Genomic DNA, 24,948 nt, shown 5'->3' with positions numbered 1-24,948 from the left:
TAAATGTTCAAACAAACTTTGTGTTATTTATTATTTTTACTATTTGCACTGTCTAAAAAGGTTTTTCGTAAAGTACATTGGTAACTTTTAAAATTAAGCTCGGTTTTTAATGGAAAACTTGATCCAGTTCAAAACATAAACTATTTTAAAAAATTCAAGTGTCAACCAGTTATTAGGCAAATGTTAAATTTTTTTTATAGTTATTTATCTATGCTTGTTAATTTTAAAAATAAGTTTTGTGGAAATATTTTTTCAGAGTGGCTAGAAATTGATTTGATAAAGTTTTAAAATTGTAGCTTTTATACTTTTTGAAAGTTACATTATAAAGTTTTTGTACTAAAGTTTGTGCTTTTTATAACAAAGAAAGGCGTTTTTGAAATTAAATTTTATTTCCACACTTAATTAAAATAACACAAACCTTAATGAACTTTGAATATGAGAGGTAGCATAACAAGTAAACGTTTTATGGTCTTGCTAAACTTTTCTTAATAATTTTGTTTGGTTTTAATAAACGTTTTGTACTAAAGTTAAGTTTTTAAAAGATTATTTGATCAAGTTTCTTAAAAAGTTAAAAATTATTAACTGCTGGTTGTAGAACTGAGCATTATAAATATATTTTTGTTAAAATAGTTTAATTGCAAAAACTTGTTTTTCCTATATTTGTTAACTGCAAAAATGAAATTTTAAAAAGCAAGTAGTGTAATTTTAGTATTAATGATAAGTGTAATTAGTAAAATATATTAAGCTAAAATACAAAATAATAATTAGTACTACAAAAGTTAAGTAAACACTTTGACTTGATTTAGAATGTATTTAATTATAACTTAAAAATAAAATGAAAATAAAAGACTAAAAGTAGTTTGATGTTTGCTTGGTTTCAAGTAAACATATTGATTAGTTTTTTTCTAATCATTTAAAAGAAATATAAACTAAACGGACAAAAACACTAACAATCAAGCTAATTTTAACAAAAGAACTAAATATTTTACGCTTTTAATAGATTTATAGCTCTCCACAGATAAAAACTCTAAAATTAAGTATTTAAAATTTTTATTTAACTTCCAATTACTACTTATAAACAAATGCCTAGTATATTAACAAAAGATAGAGGCTGCTTATAAAAAATTCAAAAAACCTACGTGATATTTAGTTTGAAAATATCAAGCAACTAAAACCAAACAGTTTTAACTGAGACTCAAAATCTATTTTCCACACTAAATCAAACTAAATTTTGTTCTAAAGTGCTGGCAAGAAAAGGTTGAACGCAAATGAAAGTTGCACAAAAACATGCGATCTAATTTGCTACAAAGGGAGTCCAATACTCGCGTCTCATTTATCATAAGCAGATTGAGAGCAACATCTCATCTCTTATCTCTGCTTCATCTGATAAAACTTTCAATCGTAAACTGGCTCTTTTGTTACGTCACTGTGCAAGCCAGATGCGTTTGCCTTTTCGAACTCAATGTCAACACAATTTTGTTTACGTTCCTGGCAGCTTACAAATATGAAAGAAATTACTTTATTGTTCCAATAGTATTTTTGCGGGTAAAACTAAATTAGAAACTAAGAGCTTAACTAATTAAAAAAAAATAAGTTTAGAATAAAAATCAAGCTGTTTTTCCGTGAATGAAAATTTCAAAAGCCTACAACGAATTTCTTCAATAGGCATTTTTCATAATCATTCGAAGACGTAATCAAGAGTCAGCAAATTTTGAATTTTGCAAAACTGCAATAACTAGAAATTAGTAGCAATTGAACTCATTATGAAAATATACATATAACCAAACTTACTTTTGTTAAGTTTATGGGTTTAAAATTTTTATGAAAGTTTCAGTGTAATTTTTATGTTTAAGTCAACTAAGTATCATTTATATTGCGAACGAGTAATTTTGAAGCAAGTAGTTGAACATTGCAGAGATTTCCAATTTACTATAGTATATCCTAAAGTCTTTTTTTTGTAATAGTAAGTACTACACATAATAAACACAGATTTAGCTCAAACCTTTTTTTATACTGTTGAATTTTATTTAGATTATTTATTAATGTCGTTTAAGTTTGTTTTCGAAATTGGAACTTTACAACGGCTTAAAACAAAATTTGAAAATATCACTCAAACGACTAAAACCTGACTTCTAAAATCACAAGTTTTCTAAGTTGTTTAGTACGTATTATCAATGTATTTATTCATATTTTTTTAAGTATAATTTACATAATGTACTTAGAAAACTTTAAATTTACTCATTATTCTGCCTTACATTATCACAGTTTATTGAAAAATATAGACAGTTATAATACAAAAATAAAGACGCTCTAAACGTTTGGTTCTAGGACATGGTGCACAAAGAACCTTTCGGTAATCAAGCTATTAAACTAAAACTTTTTTATTAAAAAAATTAACTTTTACAGATATATAATATATTTATAAAACTGTAAGTGCAAAACTTGGAAAATTATCTAACAAAAATAAAAATCTATAAAGTTTCTGAGTTATATATTTTCAATTTATTTTTAAGTAAAGTTATAAAATTTGTTCATAATTAAATTCATAAGTTTTGTTTACAATAAGTATTAATTAGTAATAACATCTTTTTTTATATAGTTTACCAAAAAGAAAAGAAACTCATCAATTTTTTTGTTATGAAGAAGAAAAAATGTTGTTTTTTTTTCGTATCAAATAGCTTTAAGTAAATATTAAACTTTATCGATTTAACTGAAAGCAGTCACTCGACTTATGCTTGGTTTCTCATTTGAGTTCATCAAGCCTCAACTTATTTTTCAAACTTTTATTTACTTTTATGTATTTGTTTAATAAAATCAAGATGGTTGCGTAAGAAATTTTGGGTTAGTGATATCCAACCCGGAAGTTCAGGCTTTACATAACTTTTGCAGACGGGCTACGTAGCAAGTAGTGGCTACGTCACACTAATGTTAAAAACCTTCTGATTTCCGGTTTTCATGTAATTACCTGTTTGATGTTGGAACAGAATGTTTTTAGTTGTCTTTAGTCACAGCAAATCATAATAGATTCGGTTAAAAGCCTAGTCGTGAAATGATATTGTGTAACTAATAACACACTGACCTTGAAATCTAATTATTTTACGTGTAAATAGCTCGTAATTGTTTTTCTAACTGTACTTAATTGTGATTTTATGTTATTTAGCTGTATTTACGTTTAAAAAAAAATCTTAATGTAGAATTTACTTAATTTAAAGTAAACTTTTTTGCTTACATAACTTTTGTGTGCGTAAGGAAATGACGAAATATAATACTTTTCAAACTTAACTTATAGTTTTAATTTACAAATATAGCATCATTTTAGTTTTAATACTTTAAAGTTAAATAAAAATGCATTTTAAATACTTACATAATCTATTTTTTTAAATAAAAAAATATATCTAGTTAAACAACAAAAGTTAAAGGAAGTTTTTCATAATAATCAATAAAATCATTTTTCTTCTGTTTTTGTTACTATAAGTTATTTAATGAAGTTTAACAAAAACTTTAGAAAAGTGCGAGAACTCAATAAATTCAAGCATAAAAAAAATTATTTCAAGTCTAAAAATATTTCATAACATTTAATTATTACAAATATACATACAATCATAATAAGCCGTAAAACGCACTTAAAACGAAAATCTAAATCAAGAGTTTTTTGCAAATGAGAATAATTATGTGAATTTTGTAAAGTCTATCTGTGTTAAGCAGAATTTTCTTGAAAAGTTTATAAATTTGTGTATAATACGCAAAAGGAATATAGATTTATAGATCCTGTAGTTTGAAATATAGATTAGTATGAATAAAAGCTTGAAACTAATTAAAAAATACTCTAAACTGTCTTTAAGTGAGTTTCAATTAAATTCAAATATTAAACAAGTTATTATAGATATTTTCTAAAAAGTGAAGGTACTAAGTTCTTTTTGTCGAAAATTTTGAGTAAACATTTTATAAATAGCTATAGAGTAATAAATTTAAGTTATTTAAAAAAAATTATAAGTTGTCTAGAGGATTTAGATTAAATAGGTTGAAAATAGCGTTGAGTGAAGTATATTTTTTGTACTTACGTTTGTTACGAAAAAATGTAATCAAACTAAATTCATAACGCAAATTCCCTGGTAAAACGTGGGATCAGAACCACCAAGAACATAAATTTCTACACAGTAAGATACTTTTGTATATTTTTGTAACCAATTTTAAATCTTTTTTCCCTCCTAAAAAGTTTAAATATTTATTTAATTTAAAGTTAAACATTCAACATGCACCTTATTAGTATACGTTTTTCAAAACTGGATTAATAAAAGCATGTTGTTTTGTTTGTTGTCTTGTTTTTTGTTTCTTTTACAACACAATACCAAGACTTTTTTTAAATGTTTGTACTCTTTTAACTTTCAATGTTTTTTTCTATATCTACAACAAATACTCTTTGCTTTCTCTATTCAGTATTTTAAATTAACTTTGAATTCAGTTGATTGAATAGAAAATAAATAAAAAGTAGATTACAAATACATATAGATTTATTTAAGTATTAAATAGAATCTAAAAGTAGATAATAAACATATAACAGATAATAAAAAAAAAATATTTTGGTGTTTTTATTTTAAAAAGTTAAATAAATTATCTCCCAGACTCTTATAAACGGTTTTTTTTCTGAGATCAAGAGCCAGCCGGGTAACTTGAGAAAAACTAGTTTTCACAAACTTCGATATATCTTAGATAACATTTAAAACTTTTTGTTGTTAAAAATTATTCAAATAGACATAAGCTTTTCACAAAACGTTTTACTCTTTATTCTACTAAACTCATTGTAATAAATTTCCGAAAAACTAATAGAATATGTGTTTCTATAAATAAAAGTACTTTGTCTTGATTTAATACTATAAACAGTGTTTTTACAAAAAAAAATTGAAGTTGAAGCTACATTAAACCGTACCAAAAGGATAATCAACTTGTTAAAAAAATGTATTGTTTTTTATCGTTCGGAAGTACAGTTCAAGATTGTTACTAATTGAAAATAAATGATAGATTAAATTAGAAATTAAAAAAAAAAAATTATGATCATTTGTTTTTTTAATTATATTTCATTTAATTTTTACTTAGATAACATAAGATATAGAGTTTTGATAACTAAGTTCTTTTAGTATACTAGTTATTTTTTATATAGTTATGGGAGACTACAAGAACTTATAACTAATCCGTTGCCAGTATGTAGTTATTTATATTATTTATATTTTTTCTATAAAAATAAATATATTTCTTAAGAAATTTGAAATATTTTCTACTTTATACTTAAAAATGTGAGAATTTGTAAGTACATATTAGTTTTATAAATTAGGCTATATAAATATATTCCATTAAATAATAATAAGAAATTAAACAGTATACTTTCTTTATTACACTAACACACAGAAACATGTGTTAGTGTAATAAAGAAAAAGTATTGTTTTATTTGTTTTATTATATACTGCAGTGAACTTGTTTCGCTCTGATTTTTGTCAACAAATGCTTAAACTTATATTTTTTAATAGTTTTATTGCATTATATACAGATTTTATTTAAAATACAAAACTATATATGACTCTTATCTTAGGAAAAGTTTGGAAAATACTTATTATAAATAACTATTAAAAAAATACAGTTTTATTTAAACGGTTTATAAAATGTTTACTTACACCGTGAACTAAAAATAAATACTTATACTTTTTTATTTAAACAAAACGTTTTATTTTTACATTTTGTATTATAATTCTCCTTATTTATAAAATGGCTAGGCTTTTCAAAAAATTGGTAATGCAAATTAGTTTCATCTAAAAATACTGCTCGTAATTTTTTTTTGTCTTAACTTTTTGAGATTTGGTTTTTTCTATAAAACTACTTTTTTACCATTATAAGCAAAAACAGAATTAATACAAAATTCTAATATAGAACGGATATCAGTTTTTTTGAAAAAGCATAAATTAGGTTTTTTTCTATTCCAAACGTTTAAGGCTTTTATAAACTCTAACTTTTATGAACAACCAAAGTTGTTAAAACATGATAAGTAGTAATAGATTTGTGTATATTTAAGGTAAGTATTAAGTCCTTTTGTTTGATTTAACCAGAATATTAGTTTTTTTTTTCAGTTTATTGAATCAGTTAAGCACAAATTAAAAGGTAAAAACATGTTTCATAACGGACTTAAATACTTTTATGTAGTATGTATCTGATTTATTAACTAAAGGTTCGACTAGTTAAAATTGAAAACTTACTTATTTAACCTTAACTATCTAAAATTTTTTATAACAAACTTAATTCACGTACTGTTTTATTTTTATACATTAATATTTTACTTAACTTTAGAAAACCATAATATGAGACATTTACTCTACTTGTTCCAAACTTTATGCTTTAGCTTTATGATGTAATAATATTCTGAGCTCAGCAAAACTTTCATTTATCAGACAATTTGAAACTAAGTTTTCAATAAGATTAAACTTTCCAACTTTTAAGCAACTTGAGTTGATAATCAAAGCTTCTTTAAGCTCGAATTTTTTAAAGTAAAAACTAAGAACAAGCAAAAAAGAAACACTATGAGTCAAGTAGAAGAGGTAAGTGAGTTTATAAAACTTTATGTAAATGTACTAGTTTATTTTCAGTCCAGCTTGTTTAAAGTTACTTTTCCTAACTTAAGGTCTGTTATTTAATCAAATTATTATACCTTAATAAATTTTTTAATATGAAGTTATTACTTATTTAATACTGGCAAGATCGTTGTAACTAATTGTAACGTCTACTTCATGAATTCTGTTTTCATTTTTACTAAGTGATTTATAAAAGAGATTACCAATAACTTTACATGTTAAATAAACTCATTACACTATTAAAGGAAGTACAAAACCGCCCAGCTAGTGAAATGGAAGAAGAGTTGCAAAAATTGAATTATGTAGCAAATGAAGAGGACGTTATGGGAGGAGGTGACCAATGCTGTTACACCAGACAAGCAATAACTCCTCCCAGCAGGCCCATGACTGGAGTTTGTTGATTTTACTTTAGACTTAATAGAAAAAAACTCTTTGTAATAAGCTATATTTGGGAATATTTTTGTTATTTTTCTCTTACAATTTTCTAAGATAGCTATGCACACATTTAACCATTTAAAACCATACGTTTTTGGTTATAAGAACAAATTAAGTAACAAGATATATACAATTTTAAATTATAAACTATATATTGCAGTAAGATTACATGACTTAGAATAAAATTTAGGTAAATAAACTTTTTTAAATAGTAAACCAATGAATAATTCAAAATTCTGAACGTGTGGGTAATATCAATCATATACAGTATAACTTGTAATGCATAATTTTATATATCTTGTAAGTTAATTCGTCTTATATATTTAGTTTTTAGGGTTAGTTTTAATTATATTGCACTATTTTAATGTTGATAATGACTATTCTAAAGTCGAAACGTCATAAAAATCTAACAAACTTCGAAAAAAATCATGTGTATCTCAGATTCACTCATCCCAGATGCATTTTAATCAAAATTATACCGTTGGTAAACAAGGTTGTATGTACTAAATTGAAAATAAAACATTTCTCAGGCCAGTATCCAAAAATTATCGTTTTAGTATTGTTTATTGAATACAAAAAAAGCGCTTAAAGTATTTAGTCCTAGGACCTGGTGCACAAAAAAACCTTTCGGTTATCTAGTCGAACACCACTTGGATACAGTTTAACGTCATAGCCCAGGAAATTTAGAAAAACTAACAAGTCTACAAATCTCTTATAGAGTATTATAATTAATGTTACAAGACTGTTTTACTTATAAAAAATTATATCAATTACAACACTATAATATACCTTTTCTTAAAACTAAATATCATTTATTTTAATCTAACAATGAATATTATATCACCACTTAATAAAAAAAATATTATATTAATGACAAAAGACAAACTTTAAGAGCTTTAAACAATTCTTCATTAACGAATTCGATTGGAAATTTAAAACTTTTCATACTCTGACACTGTAAAATTAAAACAGCCAAATTAGTTTAATTATTTTAATAAATTTATTTTTCAGGAGCCTGGTCAGTTTGGCATCGGAATTCGAGGAAAGTCTGTGATGTCACGGCAGTCGACGTCGTCAGTGTCTGCCAGCGCAGGAGGCTTCAAATGCATCGACGTTTCTCCATCTCACTCCGTCGCGTTGCTGGAGGAGAGGATTCGGGAGGACGTGTACAAAAAGTGGAAGAAAATTCAAACGAGCTGCCAGAAGCTGGACAGCAGGAAAACGAACTCTGTGACTTGCCAGGAGTTTGCAGGTCAGTGTTCAAAAACTTGACGTTTTGTCATGAAAGTTTGTAACTGGTTTGTAATGGTTCAAGTAGGAATGTTATGTGTTCAAACAAGCAAAACTTGATACAATTTTTTTTGCTGTTTTATCAAAGTAAAAAGCTATAAAAAAATCAGTGCTTACCTTAATTTCAACTTAAGAGACCTTTGAGAGGAAGTTAAAGCATTTTAAGAACACAAAAAATAAACTTAAACGTTAGCTTTTCATAACTGTACGAACATATTTTTATAAGTTTGTAACACTTAAAACACATTGTATACTTTTTTATGTATAGGTCAACTTTAGGTTAAGTTTATCAAATAAATTTTCAATTGTCTTTTAGATGTATTGAAACAGCACGGTATTGAGCTAACCATTACCGAAGCAAGAGACTTGACTGCTAAGTACCAGATGCGAGGAAGCCCCAGCAATATTCACTACAAGAACTTTCTCAAACATTTCCTACTCACACTGAGACCCAGGGATGAAGGAATGTTGGAGAGAAAAATGATCCACAGCAACAGAATTCCTGTTCGTTGGGCTAATAAACTTTATTTGTTGCCAAATAAATTTTCTTTAGTAATCAACAATGGTTTTATTAAAGATAAATGCAAAACTGCCGCTTAGCCTAATAGCAAGTTCAAACACCTAAATATAATCCAACTACATTATACAGCTTTACCAACGTATGATAACATTTTATGATGATTTTTTAGATAAGAAACTTAAGCTATTTATTTGAAAGTTGAAATATTTTACAGTTGATATTCGGCAAGGAAAGCGAGCAGTTTTGCGAGGTGATGTTAAGGTTGAGGGGAAGACTCCTTCATTGTTGGAAAGAGATGAGAAGGACGTTCAGAACACACGACCTCCGTGCGATCGGTGTCGTTTCACCGTCCACATTTCGCAAGGTTTGTATTCATCAAAAATGTGGTCTAACATTTTTACTTGTTTGAAAGGCGAAAACTGTGTTGGGTAAAACCTCAATAAAAGCTTTTAAAAAAGTTAAGGTTCGGTATTGTGAAATATTTTATAAGAAACTTCATGCGATGCTTTTTGTGTAAATTAACTTAAGTTTTTTATTAAGCTACTTAAAACTTGAGTTTTCAATGTTTAAACTTGTGGATTACTTAGTTTTTATTGGTACATTAAAAAAAGTATCATACTAAATAAGTTTATATTTCACTCTTGATTTAGAAAGTGGTTGATTTAAATAAAAGATAAGAACTGCATAGTATCTACTTAAATATCTTGCCTTAAAGGCTATATATATAATGACTGTGTAAAGGCTTTATGTAATGACTGTGTTTAATTTCTTATTAAGTAAGCAGTATTTGCTTAATACTCGTTTCAATAGTTTTCTTCCCTAAAAAAATTACACTACACAGATTTGAGTTTGTTTTTTTTTACTTGGAAGCTTCAGTTTTCATAGAAGACTTTTTATGTTTAAAACTAATCTAAACCTGATAACCTTAAAAGTTGTATCTGACTCAAAAAAAAAATTAATAATGTAAAATACATGATTAGAAAATTAAAACTTTTGTAAAAAAGCTCATTGTAACTATTTTTTCCAGGTTCTGTCCGAGTACTCAATAGTGTTGAACGAAGAAGATTTTTTCAACCTGATGTCATATTACGATCACGCTATGCTAGGTAGAGTTCCGTACAATGAATTTCTGAGAGCATTTTTAGGCAACTAAGCCACAAGATTTTGATAATTCAATTTTCAAATATTTGCTTCTATTACAACGTTTTGTAACTTCTTTAATTCCTTTTCATAAGTTCACAGCAATAAAATAACTTTTTTTTGTATTAAGAAAATTTTAATTTGAGATTTACGATAAAATAGGTATTACTTTAAACTTGCAGTTAAATAAAATGAAATGCTTTTATACATTTTTTTAGTAGTTTTTTGTTACATTCCATGTGCAATGTAGTACATGCCTGAGTAAACAAATCACATAATGTGTATTGCAATTAATAATTAACCCATTTCTTCCTTACAACAACAAATAGAGTTTATTACTTTGGAAGTTAAAGCAGTATGAACAAATTAAACAAATATACATCCGAATAAGTTTCACACACTTAACTGATTTTTAAGTTAATTTATAATAAAAGCATACTGTTTTAAAAAAATATTAACAATTCCATGCATTAAATTAAAGTAATTAGTTTATTATTGTAATAGATTAAACGTTTTAAATATTAAAAGAGCAAGTTCAAGGACTAACTAATACAAGTCTGTTTATATGGATGTTTGAACAACAAAAAATTTATAGTGAGAAAATAGCTTTTGTAAGGGTTTAAGCTTTTTTAGTTTTGATAAAATAAATGATACAGAAATACATCATAACTTAATGTTTTTATAAGTTAAAACTAATAAAAAAAAATTTTGCAGTTTTTAAAAAATAGGGCATTACAAATAAGCCTTTGGCATTGTAAGCTTCCATAAAAGAAATTAAAAATAAACAAACTAGAGCATTAAATAAAAAAGAAACACTTAAATTGTGACAACTAATACATTAAAAAAAAATAATTTCTGAATACTGATTAGATAATACTTTTTTTATAATAAAGGTTGATATAACAAAGTGAGTGATAAACAATTTTCATTAGTTCTTTTACAAGCTTTATGATTAGTTGTTAACAAATAGTAGCTTAAAGGGCAATTAAAAAACATTAATCAGTTTTTAAAAAATTTATGGCTTTACTGAAATATCTACAAAATTTTCTGCTTTCATCGTTTTGAATTTGCCTTCTAAATAAGCAGCTAGTTGCAAGCAGTATTCCTCTCGGTACCAAGGCGCCATTATCTGTATATAATAGTTTTTTATAATATAAGTCTATATTTATTAAATAACGTACAGTATATAAAATTTTAAATCAAACGATAAAAAGTTATTTCTCAGTATCATAATAACATTTATATGAATTTTTTCACTAGTTCTTTATAGACTACAAAAAAAAAACTGATTAAATTATATTTTAAATAACAATGTTTCAATTTTTTTAATATAGTGCATACCAAACTACCAAAGATAGCTTTCCAGGACCTTAAATCTTAAACCAGTTAAGCAAGGGTCGTCGAAAAATCAAAACAAATATTTTAGTGCATAAAAACAGATTTGTTATTGTATCTATCAGTAAAAATTTTTAAACGGTAACAAAAATTTTAAATTATTGTATTTTTATATTATTTTTTTTTCTAACAGTTTAGGTAACTTATTTACATAAAATACTCATCATTATAAAACTGCAATAAATGCACGTACAAATTTAAAAAACTCACCTGAAATCCAATAGGAAGATTTACACCGTCAATGTATCCAATATTCACAGTAATGCCTGGAATTCCTGTCAGATTTCCCAATGCTGAGTACCTATAATTTATTTGACATAACTAGTTATTAATTAGACAAAATAAAGCTTTCATAAAAACATTCTACAAAAACTTGTAGGTTTCCACAATTTAACTCAAATAAAACAACTCTTAAATCTCCAACGATTAATAAAATATTAGTCCGCAAAATTGTGCAACTAAACTTGAATCAAAAAAATTGAAGTTAGTAAAATAGACTCACTTAAAGACTCTGTTAAACTGTATAAAAAATATAACCAAACATTTCAAACTTAAATTAATTACAGTAACTATATCTTGAGTACTCACTTTTAACAGAGCCCAAATATACAAAATGTATGCAAAAAATAAATTACTGCACATATTTTGTTTATAGACAGAATGTTTCAAGTTTAATATTTTAAAACAGATGTTTTAATTTTTTAATTTTTGAAATTTACACTTGAACAAAACAAATTTCCCAACTTCATGATCATGCAAATTTCCTCGGCGTCCAGGTACCCGATGTCGTCGTCGCATATGCACACCGCGGCGCAGCCCGTCGTCGGGGTGACTATGACGTCATAGTCACCGAATATCTGCTGCAACTGGTTGCAGCTTCTCATTCGCTGCTGGTTGGACTTGTAGTAATCGCACTTGCTAATCTGGTCCGCACCGGCCAGTATGGACCTCGTAGGGTAACTCTGCGATAAACGTTTTTTTAATGTTGCTTTTTCATTAAAAAAGTTAAAAAGTTTTTTTTAAACGCTTGTGTTAGTAGATAATAAAAAATTGATCTTTTTTGAACTAAAGAATTAAAAGTACTACTCGGCTGATGACATAACGTAGTTTAAAATATAAATTCTAAAAGTACTTGTTTTAAGCAACTTAAATAAATAAATTTATATAACATAACAAATTAGCCAATAAGTTTAATTGCAAAAAACACCAAAAATATTAAGAAACCGCACCAGCAGCTTGCCATGCGTTTCCATTTCGTCCTGAAGTCCGCAAACCATTTCGGCGGTGATTATCGTTCGGTGAGCGATGGTGACGTCATAAAGCTCGGCAATTTTCACGTCATCGAGGCAAGCCACGACTTTGCTCAGCTCTTGCTTTGCAACATTGCACAAATCCAAAACTTCGCAGTCGCAGTCCTGGTTTTTGAGTTTGATCAAAATTGTAACTTTTTTGAATATTACTCAAGTGTTACAAGGACTCAAGCTTTTTAATAATTCAAACCTAAAGTGTATTTTTATATTACAAAGTAAAAATGGAAAATTTAAACATGGTATCACAGTAATTTTTAAAAATCTGAAATAAGTTAAGTCAAATTCATCATATTAACTTGTGTTAAGATTCGGTAAAATATTTAGTTTTTAAACACTTAATTTAATCAAGCTGTAGAAATTAATCTCTTTTATGCAGTTTTTACTGACAATATCGGAACCTCAAAAATATAAAAGCTTTTTATCAGCAATATACTCATTTTCTTAATGCTTGATTGTAGCATCTATAAAGTATCACTTTTATCAAACATTCAATTACTATTAAAACAAATAAACAAAACAACAAACTAGCTGTCTACTATAAGTAGTACTAAACTATCAGCTTCAGCCCAAAACAAATTTAAAAAGTAAAAAAAAAGTTTGTAAAATTAGTACAAATACCTTTAAAAACATCTTTAAACAGCTTAATATTTTTTTCAAAATTACGGTATGTTAAATTAATTTACAGCTACGAGTTCTAGAAAAATTATCTACTGTCAAAAAAGTAACCTCAAACCATCTAGAATCAAAACAAGCGCGAATTTCACTGATGGGCTTATCGCTTGCAACTTTAAGAGGCGGCTGTACGGTGCCAATCGGGTACTCGACGTCTGGTGTCGCTAGCAAGCTGTAAACCAACGAAAGATCCTCTACACTCGAACATATTGCTCCTGTACATCATTGATGGTTATAAATGGAATGTATAAAGTGAAGTTAACATTTTTTGCTTATAACTTAATAATAGTTGTAAAAAAGTTAACAAAACTATCGCCATAGGGAAAAACAAAACCTAGTTAAACTTTATCTCAAAAATTAAAAATTTCCTCAGAATGAATGACTAAACTCATAACTATTAGCTTGCGGTAAAAATTAAACAAAAGATTAGTTATAATTTTAAGAAGAAAAAGAAGATATAGATTTAGTTTTCTTTTTTGTTGATTTTAACTTTGCACCTCCCATAAGGAAACTATTGAACTCATAAACTTTGATTCCTTATAGCTCGAAAACTACTTTGAATTTTATAAGTTGTAAGAGTATCTGATAGTTAAATTAAAACTCTAAAAATTTATACAACTTTGAAAAATGAACCTTTCTTTATATGGTCTAAAAATTTACAATTAAGTACAAAAATTAAAATATTTATTTGTAAAATTTAATTTACCATATGCACAACTTCCTATAATTATCATAATTTCTTATTATAGAAAATACGAATTTGAAAAAATAATATTATACTAAAAAAAGATATATCCTAAAGTTAATATTAACTTTCAAAAAACGTAACATATTTATAACACAAATAAAACAACTACTAACTAAAGCAGTAGTTTTCAAAAAGTGCACATGAGTTATTTCACTGTGCACAAAAAAATTAGTAGGGTATTTTTAAATGGTGGTATTTTTTTTCTTTTTTAATTAAAACAGCTAAATGTAACATACATTTTCAATACTGCGCTATTTGTATATTAAGACACTCAAAATATACACAAACAGTGTTATTTAATGGTAATTTACATATGTAAGTATAGTAAGCACATGATTTATTTTACTGCGATAAGCTTTTGAAAAAGTTGAAAACTACTGAATCAGAGTACTATAGAATATACTTTTATTCATACAGCATATTATGCAACTCGTTCTTATCACCTGCGTGAGTGACTGTGCAAGCGGAACACTCAGCTCTTCCCAACGAGTACCTTCCGAAGGTGGCCTTCATTCCGACGACTCCGCACAACGCGGACGGTATTCTCACGCTTCCCCCTCCGTCCGTGCCTTTCAATCAGAATGTTTTGTTGTTATAAAAAATATTTAACACTAAAGTTCAATTGTTCGTTGGAATTTGTTCAAAAACATAAACGGTAAAAATTATCATTTAGTTATCATGAGTCTTTTTTAATAAGAAACATAGGAATTTCAACACACTGATACCGATAGCAAAAGTGCCTTTCATTTTTAAAACGTTGTTTTGTTAGCTTTCCTGTTAATCTTATTTCTGTTCATGCCTACTATGTACTAACAACTAATAAAAATATAACAAGTAAAGTAACTGATTACCGATGGCAAAAGTGCACACTCCGCTCGCTACAGCAGCTGCAGATCCGGAAGAGCTTCCACCCGTCACGTGGTTTCTGTTGTAAGGATTCCTGCAAGACCCGTAGCCCCTGTTGTATTTGCTTGTTTTCATTTACTAAGAACTTTAAAACAGAGAAGATTATTTGTGTGTATAAATTTTAAAATGGCTACAGCGAAAACTCTTGGTAACTTTAAACGCGCTTGTACGCTTTTTAAATTTCCCCCATGATAGTTTAGGTTATTTTTAACTTGGTTTTAAAAATGAACTAGCATGCTCATGCAACATTTTGGGCTTTAAATAAAAATTTAATGCTGCTTGCAAAAAAAATATTTTTTGAAAAAGTGAAAAACAAAAAAATGAAACACTAAACTGATATGTTTGAAGTACAATAAAGAGTCTAGGAGCTGCTTTTAACAAAAATACATACTCAACCCATGTTAATCAAACAACATTTTGAAAACAAACAAACTTGTTGGGATTGATCCCTGTGGTGCCGAGTCCGATTTCGTGCATGTTTGTGACACCCATTATGATGGCGCCCAGGTCCTTCAACCTCGTCACGATCGAGCTGTCCTCTTTGCTCGGCCCACCCTCGCTCGACCACACCGTGCCTTTCTTGCAAGCCAAGCCTTTCTGTCAACAAAATAATGCAACTAGCAACACATCGATTAAATTGCTACCAGGCTGAAGAGAAAATTATTTTTACATAATAACAAGGTGATAGTTTCCATTTAAACAACAGCTTTTCAAGTTTAAAAATAACTTGAATAGCATTTTTGCACAGAGGGTTTCAAACTGTCAAGAGTATTATGACTGGAAGTAGGCTGGGTGTTTTTTATCTTTATTTCAAAGTAAATTTTTTAAACTTTGTAAACATGGCAAAGTTTTTTTTTTATTAGAATTATGTACATTAGGGTTATCGATGATGGAATGACTAAACCTTTAGAATGAATTCTATCAAAAAAGTTCTGAAAAAATAAATATTTCACTAAACAAATTAAGCTAAATGAACAAAAATATGATCTTTATATGATTAATGGAAATATAACACATTTATTCTTTGAGAAACTATAGTAACTCTAAAACAAACTAGAGAAGACTATCAGCTACTATTTGCCTGTAAAGTACTATACCTACGCATTACACGTTAGAAACTCACTTTTGCTTTGGTTCAAGGTATGGTTTGGGTACATTAATGATGTCCCTATTATATTTTTGAAACATGTAATAATTTTGATAAGTATTTCTAGATTTCTGCACCAATCTTTTCAGCTTGACACAGTCGTTGATGAACAATAATTTAAGATGTTTCCAAAACAGTTATAATATTCAACCAACTTAAAATAAGGCTATTTAACTTTATTGCAAGTAATACTTAAAGTTGATATGGATAATTAATTAATAATTATCAAAGAAATAGTTAATTTTTTGGAACATATATTATAAGTGGAAATTACATATTTTAAGCATAGTCATTCAGTAAAATATAAATTGACAAAAGCATCTATGCGGTGAAAATTTGCTACACTTTAAACAACTTACAACTTTGAATTCATCTTTTATTCCCACAATCATTCCATCAATGGGAGACAGCGGCGTTTTGTTGACGTACCTTTTGGTCGACTCTTTTGCTTGCTGTTTTGTATAACATTTAATTATAACACTGCTCAGTAAAAATCTATAATGAGGTAAGGCTCCTTTTAGTAATTCATACTTGACGAAACATATTTTGGTAAAGTTATTTATAGTGTTCACTGGGTTTTAAACAAAACCATTGATTAATACCCGGCTGAATATAGTGTTACCGTTCTCATGGTTATAAACTTTATATATCAAGGTTTTAAATTTTATATGTTTTTAAAGTAGTTTAAATCCTCAATCTTACTTCTTGTAAATTATATGATAAAAACAAATCTTTACAAAACCCAGTTGAAGTGTGTTGATTAATTAACACACAGAAACATATGTTTGTACAATAAAGGAAGATTACTGTATAATTTGTTTTTATTTATATTCCAGTGAACTTGTTTCACTAGGATCTTTTGTTAGCAAACGATTAAATCTATATTTTTGAACAGTTAAAATACACGATGTACTTTTTTTTACAGTAAAGTTGTAGTTTTTAAGTTTAGAAGAAGACAACTAGTGTAGCAACACATACTTTACACTTTCGTTAAAAAAACATAAATATAGTATTAATAATAAATAAACATCAAGTCTCATACCGCAAGAACGGACTGCTTGTTCATTCTGACGAACATGTTGAGCGACTTCAGCTTATCTTCGGCATCCAAAGCGTTCAAAGCAACTTGAAGCGGCGTGACTTCTAAACTCTCGTATTTATCTCTCAGTTGTTTTATTGAAACAAAATGGCTTTTCGGCGATTCAACTGTTATGTTTACAAACATGTTTTAAAAACTGTTTACTGGAACTTTTCAAGTGCTCATTGTTTAATTCTTTTTTTCAAACAAATGAATTTGGTAGAACATGCAAAAAAAAAAGTAGATTGTTTAGATAGACACATCCGGTTCGAATCGAGTTAAACTGGATTAGGGAATGAAAACTTGTATAAAAATAGTACTTGTAAATTTTTTCAAATAGTAAACTTAAATATTAAAGCCCAACATAGTATCTAAATAATTTTTCAAACTAAATAAAAAAATTCCTATTAAAACAAAAAATATAAGAATTTATATAGTAGTACTTTAAAATGTTTTTGCTGTGTCTTTTTAATCTAAAAACATTAATTTAATTTTTAAATTTAAAAAGATGCAAGTTAACTTTTTTTGTAACAGCTTGGAGATTTTAAGTAGTTGTAAGATATAAAGTTGTTGACAAGATAAAGTTCTAGTTAATCTTATTCTAAAAAATTAGATAAAAGATATATATAGAGACAAATCAACTAAAACAGTAAACGGAAAGTACAAAGCCTCATTAACTTTTTTTTTTAAGTGGCTTATAGGTACCATTTTTTTTATCTTTATAACAATCTGTAAAAACAGATAACTATTTTGATAACTACATGTATTCATTTTTACTAAGTAGATATATAACTCAAGTTTCTTTTTTTTTCTACTATACTTTATCAAGTTTCGTCAGGGAAAATTCAATTGAAACGATACAATAAAACCTAAAACATATACATACATTTATATAATCACAAATGGAAAAATTTTCACAATCTTCGAAATCTTACTAGGAAAAATAAAATAAAATTAAATATTTATTATTACTTTTTAGTTTTGCTTAAGATAAATTTTTTGATGTAAATTTTTGTAAAACTTATTTAACGAAATTTTCAAATACATTTATGAAACTATAAAAAAGTATAATAAAAATTTAGTTTATGATATTTTCAAAGGGTTTAATTTTTTACGGTTATTTTTTTATATTTTAAAGACATCCTATTTTATGTAACACAAAAACTCTTAAAATGGACTCGCGCCAAATGGCATATCCTTTGTAGAAGAGGATTTTTCTCTTATTTGAAGCTTTAGATGCGCTAGAATTTTTGCTTTCTTATATCTAGTTAAGGTCCACTGTGTGTGGTTTATGAAAAAATTATGTTTTTAAACAAACTTGATATTTTCTTTTTACATCATTACAAACACAAACTTCAAGTTAGTCTATTTTGACTCTTATCAAATCAATTACTAACTTTTGGTGGTGTCAGCATTTTCATCAGTAAAACTACTGCACGGAGCAGGATTGACTCCTGGGTGGTTCGGATAAAACAGAGGACTGTCGGACATTTCAACGTTTCTCAAGTAGTTCATGCCTGCTTGCTTGAACAGTATCTTAGCAAACAATAGTTTTCCTAGTTTCTGGAGAAATGTTGTTATATTTTATTTTAAAAAATACTAATAAGTAGGTATATAGTAGAAGCATTACAGTAATATAACAATCAAATAGATATAAAAATATATCAAATGTTGTTTAACTGCTATACCTGTACCTGAAACTTGTTTTAATTGCTTTTATGTTAACTTTAACTGTAATAGATAATAAACCACGAGTTGATAAAAACAGTTTTTTAATTATGAGACTTTTTATACTTTAAAAACACGTATAGTAGTAAGATTTTTAAAAAGTTTTAAACTCACAGATTCTAAAATCCAGACACCAATCTTTAGACGTATACCAGTAAGTCTTGGAGTCTATAAAAATGTTAACTTGAATCTTTCAATGTAATTTTTGGTCAAAATTAGACCTTTTGAAAATTAAACCAAGATAAATTTTTATTGAATTACTAGTGACATACGTCAAATTGAACTACCAACAATTAATTTCCTACATATCAAATAAAAACTAACTTACTTTGATTGGTACACGTAAATAAGTTTTGTCAGAAAAGTCGCGCGGCTTTCTTACAACTTTCTTTTTAGCTGTCCTGGACAGGAACAGATGATAAGCGATGCCAACAGCAGCAGCTGTTAACATTGGCTTTATTAAAAACTTCCAATCGTCCATTATTTAATCATAAACCTTTTACAACTTCTGAAAGATAAAACAGTTGGTAATTATTTTTTAACAAGATATGCACCTTTAGAACATGGAATATTATAATAAATTTGTTTTTTTAAAGCATACAATAGCTATAAATCGAAAATTTTTGTTAGATATCAACTAACTTGGAAATAATAGGATGTTTTTGTGAATAAGCTTTTCAAATTAAATATTAAATCAAAAACACGATGCAGTACAATGATTAAATTAATTATGAAGCTTATGATTGGAATTAATGCATAGTGTCAACAATAAAAATTTATTACAAAGCTCATATACTTTAACTATATAAAAATTTTATTTAAATACAAAAAGGTGTTGAAATTAGATAACATAGTTTAGCTTGCTAAAATAATGATTTGATAGTTTTATTTGTAATATAGTAAAAACAATGATCAAAAATCTAAAAGTTGTTCTGACAGTATTCAAGATTTTTGATTAGATTTATTGAATCTATTAATTAAAAACATATTTGAGATATTTGTAATTTTATTTACTATTCACAAAACTATAATACTTGTAAAGGGTTTTTTAAACTTGACTAAATATTATATAAACATGTTTTTTAAGAAAGCTATAACTAAACTTTAATATCAGTCAAAATACAACCATAAAAATTTTGAAAGCACTTAAAGAATATTTTTAATGTTAAATTAACAAAAAAAAATTCAAGTACCGTACTGTATAGTAATTTAATGCAAAAATTATTTAGTAAACGAATACTTGTTTAATAATAATATTTTGAAATATATTATGAAAGACAATAATAATTTAAAATTTTGTTTAGTTTTTACCTCATTACATGAACTTGGAAACATCAATTAAGTACTACAATAACTTACCAGGATTCATTATATTAAAAGGGTCTACAACAGACTTAATATTTCTCATCAAAGACAACCCTACTTCGCCGCACTCATGTACAAGCAGGCTCCTCTTTCCAATCCCAACTCCATGTTCGCCTGTGCAGCTGCCGCCCAACTTTATTGCTTGCAACGCCATTCTGTTTGCCGCCTCCTTGCCCTTTTCAACTTCCTTTTCATCGTCAGGATCAACGATGAGCAAGGCGTGGAAGTTTCCGTCTCCAATGTGACCGAGCAGCAAGTAGAGAATGCCAGCCTCGTTCAAGAGATCTTTGGTGAAGTTAATTATGCTTGAAATTTGGGATATTGGCACGCAAACGTCTGTGATTATGATGCTGTGTCCTGGTCTGAGTCTTTTGGCGGCGTAAAACACATCGTGCCTCGCCTTCCACAGTTTGTTTCTCTCCTCTAACTTTTCAGACCATTTCATTTCTCCTGCTCCATTGGTCTTTGAGATCTCTTGGACCAACTCAACTTCTTCTTTAGTGGACTGTTCGCTGCCGTGAAACTCGAAAAACAAGGAGTCAGACGGGACAAGGTCCAAGTTGCTTTGTTCTTTCACCAGCTGCAAAGTTCTCTTGTCAACAATTTCCATTCTTGCAATCGGAATGCCGCACTGTTTGATCTGCATGGAAGTCTGCACTGCGGAATCAATGCAGGGAAAAGGGCAAACGGCTGACAAAACGCACTCTGGTATGCCGTGAAGTTTAGTGGTGACAGAAGTTATCAGTCCCAAAGTTCCCTCCGATCCAACAAAAAGCTCTGTCAGGTTGTAGCCGGAAGATCTTTTCAGGCACTTTTGGCCTTTTCCAGAAGTGTGCAAGAGGTCGCCGTTTGGCAGAACAACCTCCATGTTGAGGACGTTCTGCTTCATCGTGCCGTAGCGGACGGCGTTTGTGCCAGAAGCGTTTGTGGCGGCCATCCCACACACTGAGGCGTCCGCGCCAGGATCTATTGGAAACCACAGCCCGGTGCTTTTCAGCGCATCGTTCAAACCAATCCTGGTTACGCCTGGCTCCACAGTGCAGCACAAGTCGTCAGTGTTTATCTCCCTGATGCTGTCCAAGCCCAGCAAGTTGACGCACACAGACTTGTTGTCCAGTGGAACAACCCCTCCTTCAAGACCGCTGCCGGTGCCAAACGGGATTACGGTCATTTTTTGTTTGCTGCAGACTTTGACGATTTCTCTTACTTCATCAACATTTGAAGGCATTAAAACAGCAACAGGTTTGTTTCCTTTGTGGAAAGATTCGTCGTGGTCGTGCTGTTTGCAAACCGCATTGGAAACTTTCACTTTTTGGTTTCCCAGCACCGCAGTGAAGGCTTTTGTTGCTTCTTGAGACAAACTTTCAACAGACATCAAGTATCTTTTTGATAGCAAAGCTGGGTTGAACAGTTTCCGATTCATTATGAAAAGTTTTTAATGTTTTTTATTTATAACATCTTCTAAGACTTCTGCTTTAATAATTATGTGCTTTTACAGCTCACACTCCAACACTAGCAAAATTACTAATCTTTCTAAATACATAAAAGTATACAAAGTGTTAAAAAATTAAAACTTAAAAAAAGTAAAAGAATGAATTTTTGTCTATTTAACTTATTATAGTAAACATTTTTTGAAACATTATTTTTATTTTTTTTCTTTTATCAAACTTCATATACGTTTCAAAATGTTTTTCTAAGTTTTAATTTTCTATACTTAGTACACTCAAGTATTCAAAACTACCTATGACTTAACTTTAAATGCTTACTAAATACTTATATTTCAGTTTGTTTATATTAATATGTAATGAGTTTTAAATTTTTAACTCTAAAATAGTATATATTTCACCTACTTGCAAAAATAGTATTATAAAGTGTATGATTACTGGTATAAAAAATAAGTTAAAGCTAGCATAAGACATAAGCAGCTTCAAGTAAGTAAAAATTTAATTTATTAAGTTTTAAAATTTATAAGTATTTTATATATATAATAAATTAAAAAACAAATAAACTTATAAAAAAAACTAAAACTTGTTAAAAATTAAAAGCTTTAACTTTTTTTTCAGCCTAATATTTTCTAAAAATCAATATTTTTATGAGACCTTAAACAAAGTATGCACTAGATAAATAATAAAAGAGAGCACACTTTTAACAACTTTTTTTGAACATAAAAACTCTAAACAAAATAATATAAAATATATATACAAGTTGAAATTTCATTAAAAAAAATTGAAATAGAAAAAAGTATATATTTAAAAGTGAAAAAAAAAAGCTTTGAGTAATACTTAAATTAAATTTTTCAAACTAAATTAGTAACCTCAAAGAGATTACTAAAAAATAACAACTCTTTAAAAATAAACATCGCATTTAGCAATACTTGAATGTTTATTTATAAACAGTTTTGAAATTATTTCATGGCTTATGTAAATTTGAAGATAGTAAATGCATTTTTTCTTTATTACATATTCCATAAAAAAGCAAAAACTATACTGCATAATAACCAAAACAAAACAGATATAAGTGCAAACTCACAGTAAACTAAATCATGAATATATGAGAAATAAACTAACACATACTATTTTTATAAAAACAAAATATGACTAGGTCCAACAGTAGTATTAACAAATAAAAAACAAAAATTAATACTAATTAGAAACACAATCTTACTTAAATTCAATGGTCAAATTTAAATAACCATAATTATTTCAATTATAACAAATCTCAGATAAAATCTATAAATTAACAGTTGTTAAGTTTATTAGAATAAAAGTTATTTGATCTATTTAAAAGTATTTATCAAAAAAACACAAAATTGTTTTTAGTTTCAAATCAGAGTAAAAATAACAACATTGTTTTATAATAAAAATAGTTTAACTCAATTATTCAACTTTCTACTAGATTACAATAAGTCTTTTAGAAACTTTTTTAAAATATAAACAAAAACTTTAGTTCATCAGTTGCCATCAATCACAGCTTCATCCCAGGGCCCATGCACGTTGTCTTTGTGGGCCTGCAAGCTGACCAGAAGAAGGGGGAAAACAAAGGTCACTGACAAGCAAGTGATTGCAAACAAGAGACTCATTGTGAAGCTGGTGAAAATCCAAGCTACAACCAAGACATTCTGGACTGCATGAACGCACACAACAAAGCTGTTTGGGTGGTGTTTCCATGCCAATGCCTGCAGGAACGGCCAGAAACCGAACAGCTGCAAGGCCAGAGTGATTGTTGCAAAGGAGTGGAGATTTGTCTCCAGGCGGGAGGCGAGGCAGACAGCAGCAAAAACAGCGCTGTTGAAGGAAATGGAACGGGAGGCGACAACAACAAACTTGTCTGATTGGTTGTAGTTGTGAAAAATAAGATGGAAGAAAATGGCAAAAGTTGTCATTGCGTACACTGTGTCAGTGCTGATAGTGTGTGTAAGAGTTCGCAGCAGAGGTGAAAAGTAATAGCAGAACCCATTGATTAGTGCTAAAACTTTCAAGTTGGAACCAATCACGTTGTAGTTTTTGATTGGTTCTGGTTTGATTGTGTAGTATAAAGCACACCCGCACATGGAAGTGAAAAATGAAAACAGCACAACAGTTTTCGGGCTGCAAACAGATGGTTTGCTCATGATCCACCAGACTAAAATAAAAAGAGACACTATGCAAATTTGTTGCAGTAAAACTACAGAACTTTTAACCAGGCTCCAATAGTTGTACTTGCGCACAAAAACATTCTTTTTGGTGTCATTTAAAAAACTTTCAGGAACATAGTTGTCGGGAAAGCCTTGATCTAAGTACAAAACTTTTTTCCAAGTTTTACTGCTTTTCGTTTTATGACTTGTGTTCATTACTACAGTGACTTACACTAAAGAGTTATTTTGATTAAAATAAACCTAAAATTGTTCTTTATATAAAATTCTAAAACTAATATATTTCTACTTAAAATATAACTTGATTACAGAAGTAAATTTTTCAAGCTTAACTTTAGAGTTTTAATTTGAACTTTCAGGCATTTTATGTGTTTTAGGAAAAAGCTTAGAACAATTCTTTTAAGTTTTAAACTGTTTTGATTCAGACTTTTTCAAAAAGGTTTAAAAACAGATCAAAGAAATTTTATAGTTATAATAGTACTACAAGTGACTTTACTTTTTCTGCTTTAATAATATTTTCTAATTATCCCAAGGAGAGAAACTTAAATTTATATTGAACTATGAGTGTTAAGAAAAAGTGGACATTCTGACTTTCATTGTTCTGTTTTGTAAATTCAATGAAAGACTTATCAGGGCTGCCAAATTTTTTTGAAAAATTTCTTCCAGGTTTTCTGAATTTCTTTTAGGTTTTTAAAAGTACATATTTTAGGGTCTGTTTTTAGTTTAAAGCTAGGTTTAAGGTTAAAAACTGTGTTGAATAATTTTCTAATTGCGATGAAACTGAGTTGTATTGAAAAAATTGCCAGGACTTACATCAACATTAGTAAACAACAGGCCAGATTGAACTATAACTAGAAACCACACCAGAAAGTTTTCCACAACTTATCCAATTACGTGAGTTTTGTGGTAAGAAACAAGAAAGTTATATCAAACCAACCTCCATTTTATCAGAAAGAGTTCCAATACTAG

The 24,948-nt window shown here is 28.2% G+C and overlaps 3 protein-coding genes across 3 annotated transcripts; all 3 read right to left on the bottom strand.

The window, feature by feature from the left end:
- Positions 1-10,571: 10,571 nt before the first annotated feature.
- On the bottom strand, positions 10,572-19,487 carry LOC145840577 (uncharacterized). Its single transcript, XM_082947881.1, has 13 exons — positions 19,312-19,487; positions 19,098-19,151; positions 18,653-18,818; positions 17,220-17,383; positions 16,537-16,629; positions 15,464-15,627; positions 14,976-15,082; positions 14,568-14,693; positions 13,431-13,591; positions 12,624-12,809; positions 12,139-12,356; positions 11,605-11,695; positions 10,572-11,128 (listed from the first exon to the last, which is right to left on the bottom strand). Exons 1-13 carry the CDS (start codon positions 19,462-19,464, stop codon positions 11,015-11,017), a joined length of 1,797 nt encoding a protein of 598 aa, XP_082804007.1. The 5' UTR covers positions 19,465-19,487; the 3' UTR covers positions 10,572-11,014.
- Positions 19,488-20,186: 699 nt separating this feature from the next.
- LOC145840399 (D-lactate dehydrogenase, mitochondrial-like) lies at positions 20,187-21,961 on the bottom strand. Its single transcript, XM_082947651.1, has one exon. The coding sequence runs from the start codon at positions 21,769-21,771 to the stop codon at positions 20,329-20,331; it is 1,443 nt and encodes a 480-aa protein (XP_082803777.1). The 5' UTR covers positions 21,772-21,961; the 3' UTR covers positions 20,187-20,328.
- Positions 21,962-23,204: 1,243 nt separating this feature from the next.
- On the bottom strand, positions 23,205-24,181 carry LOC145840673 (phosphatidylinositol N-acetylglucosaminyltransferase subunit C-like). The gene has a single exon (XM_082947996.1). The coding sequence runs from the start codon at positions 24,175-24,177 to the stop codon at positions 23,299-23,301; it is 879 nt and encodes a 292-aa protein (XP_082804122.1). The 5' UTR covers positions 24,178-24,181; the 3' UTR covers positions 23,205-23,298.
- Between the last annotated feature and the right edge of the window lie 767 nt (positions 24,182-24,948).

Source organism: Thalia democratica, chromosome 7, assembly GCF_965202585.1.
Source record: "Thalia democratica chromosome 7, ktThaDemo2.hap1.1, whole genome shotgun sequence".
Taxonomy (NCBI): domain Eukaryota; kingdom Metazoa; phylum Chordata; class Thaliacea; order Salpida; family Salpidae; genus Thalia; species Thalia democratica.
Note: the sequence above shows the minus strand (reverse complement) of the source record. Positions and strands in the feature narration are given on the sequence as shown.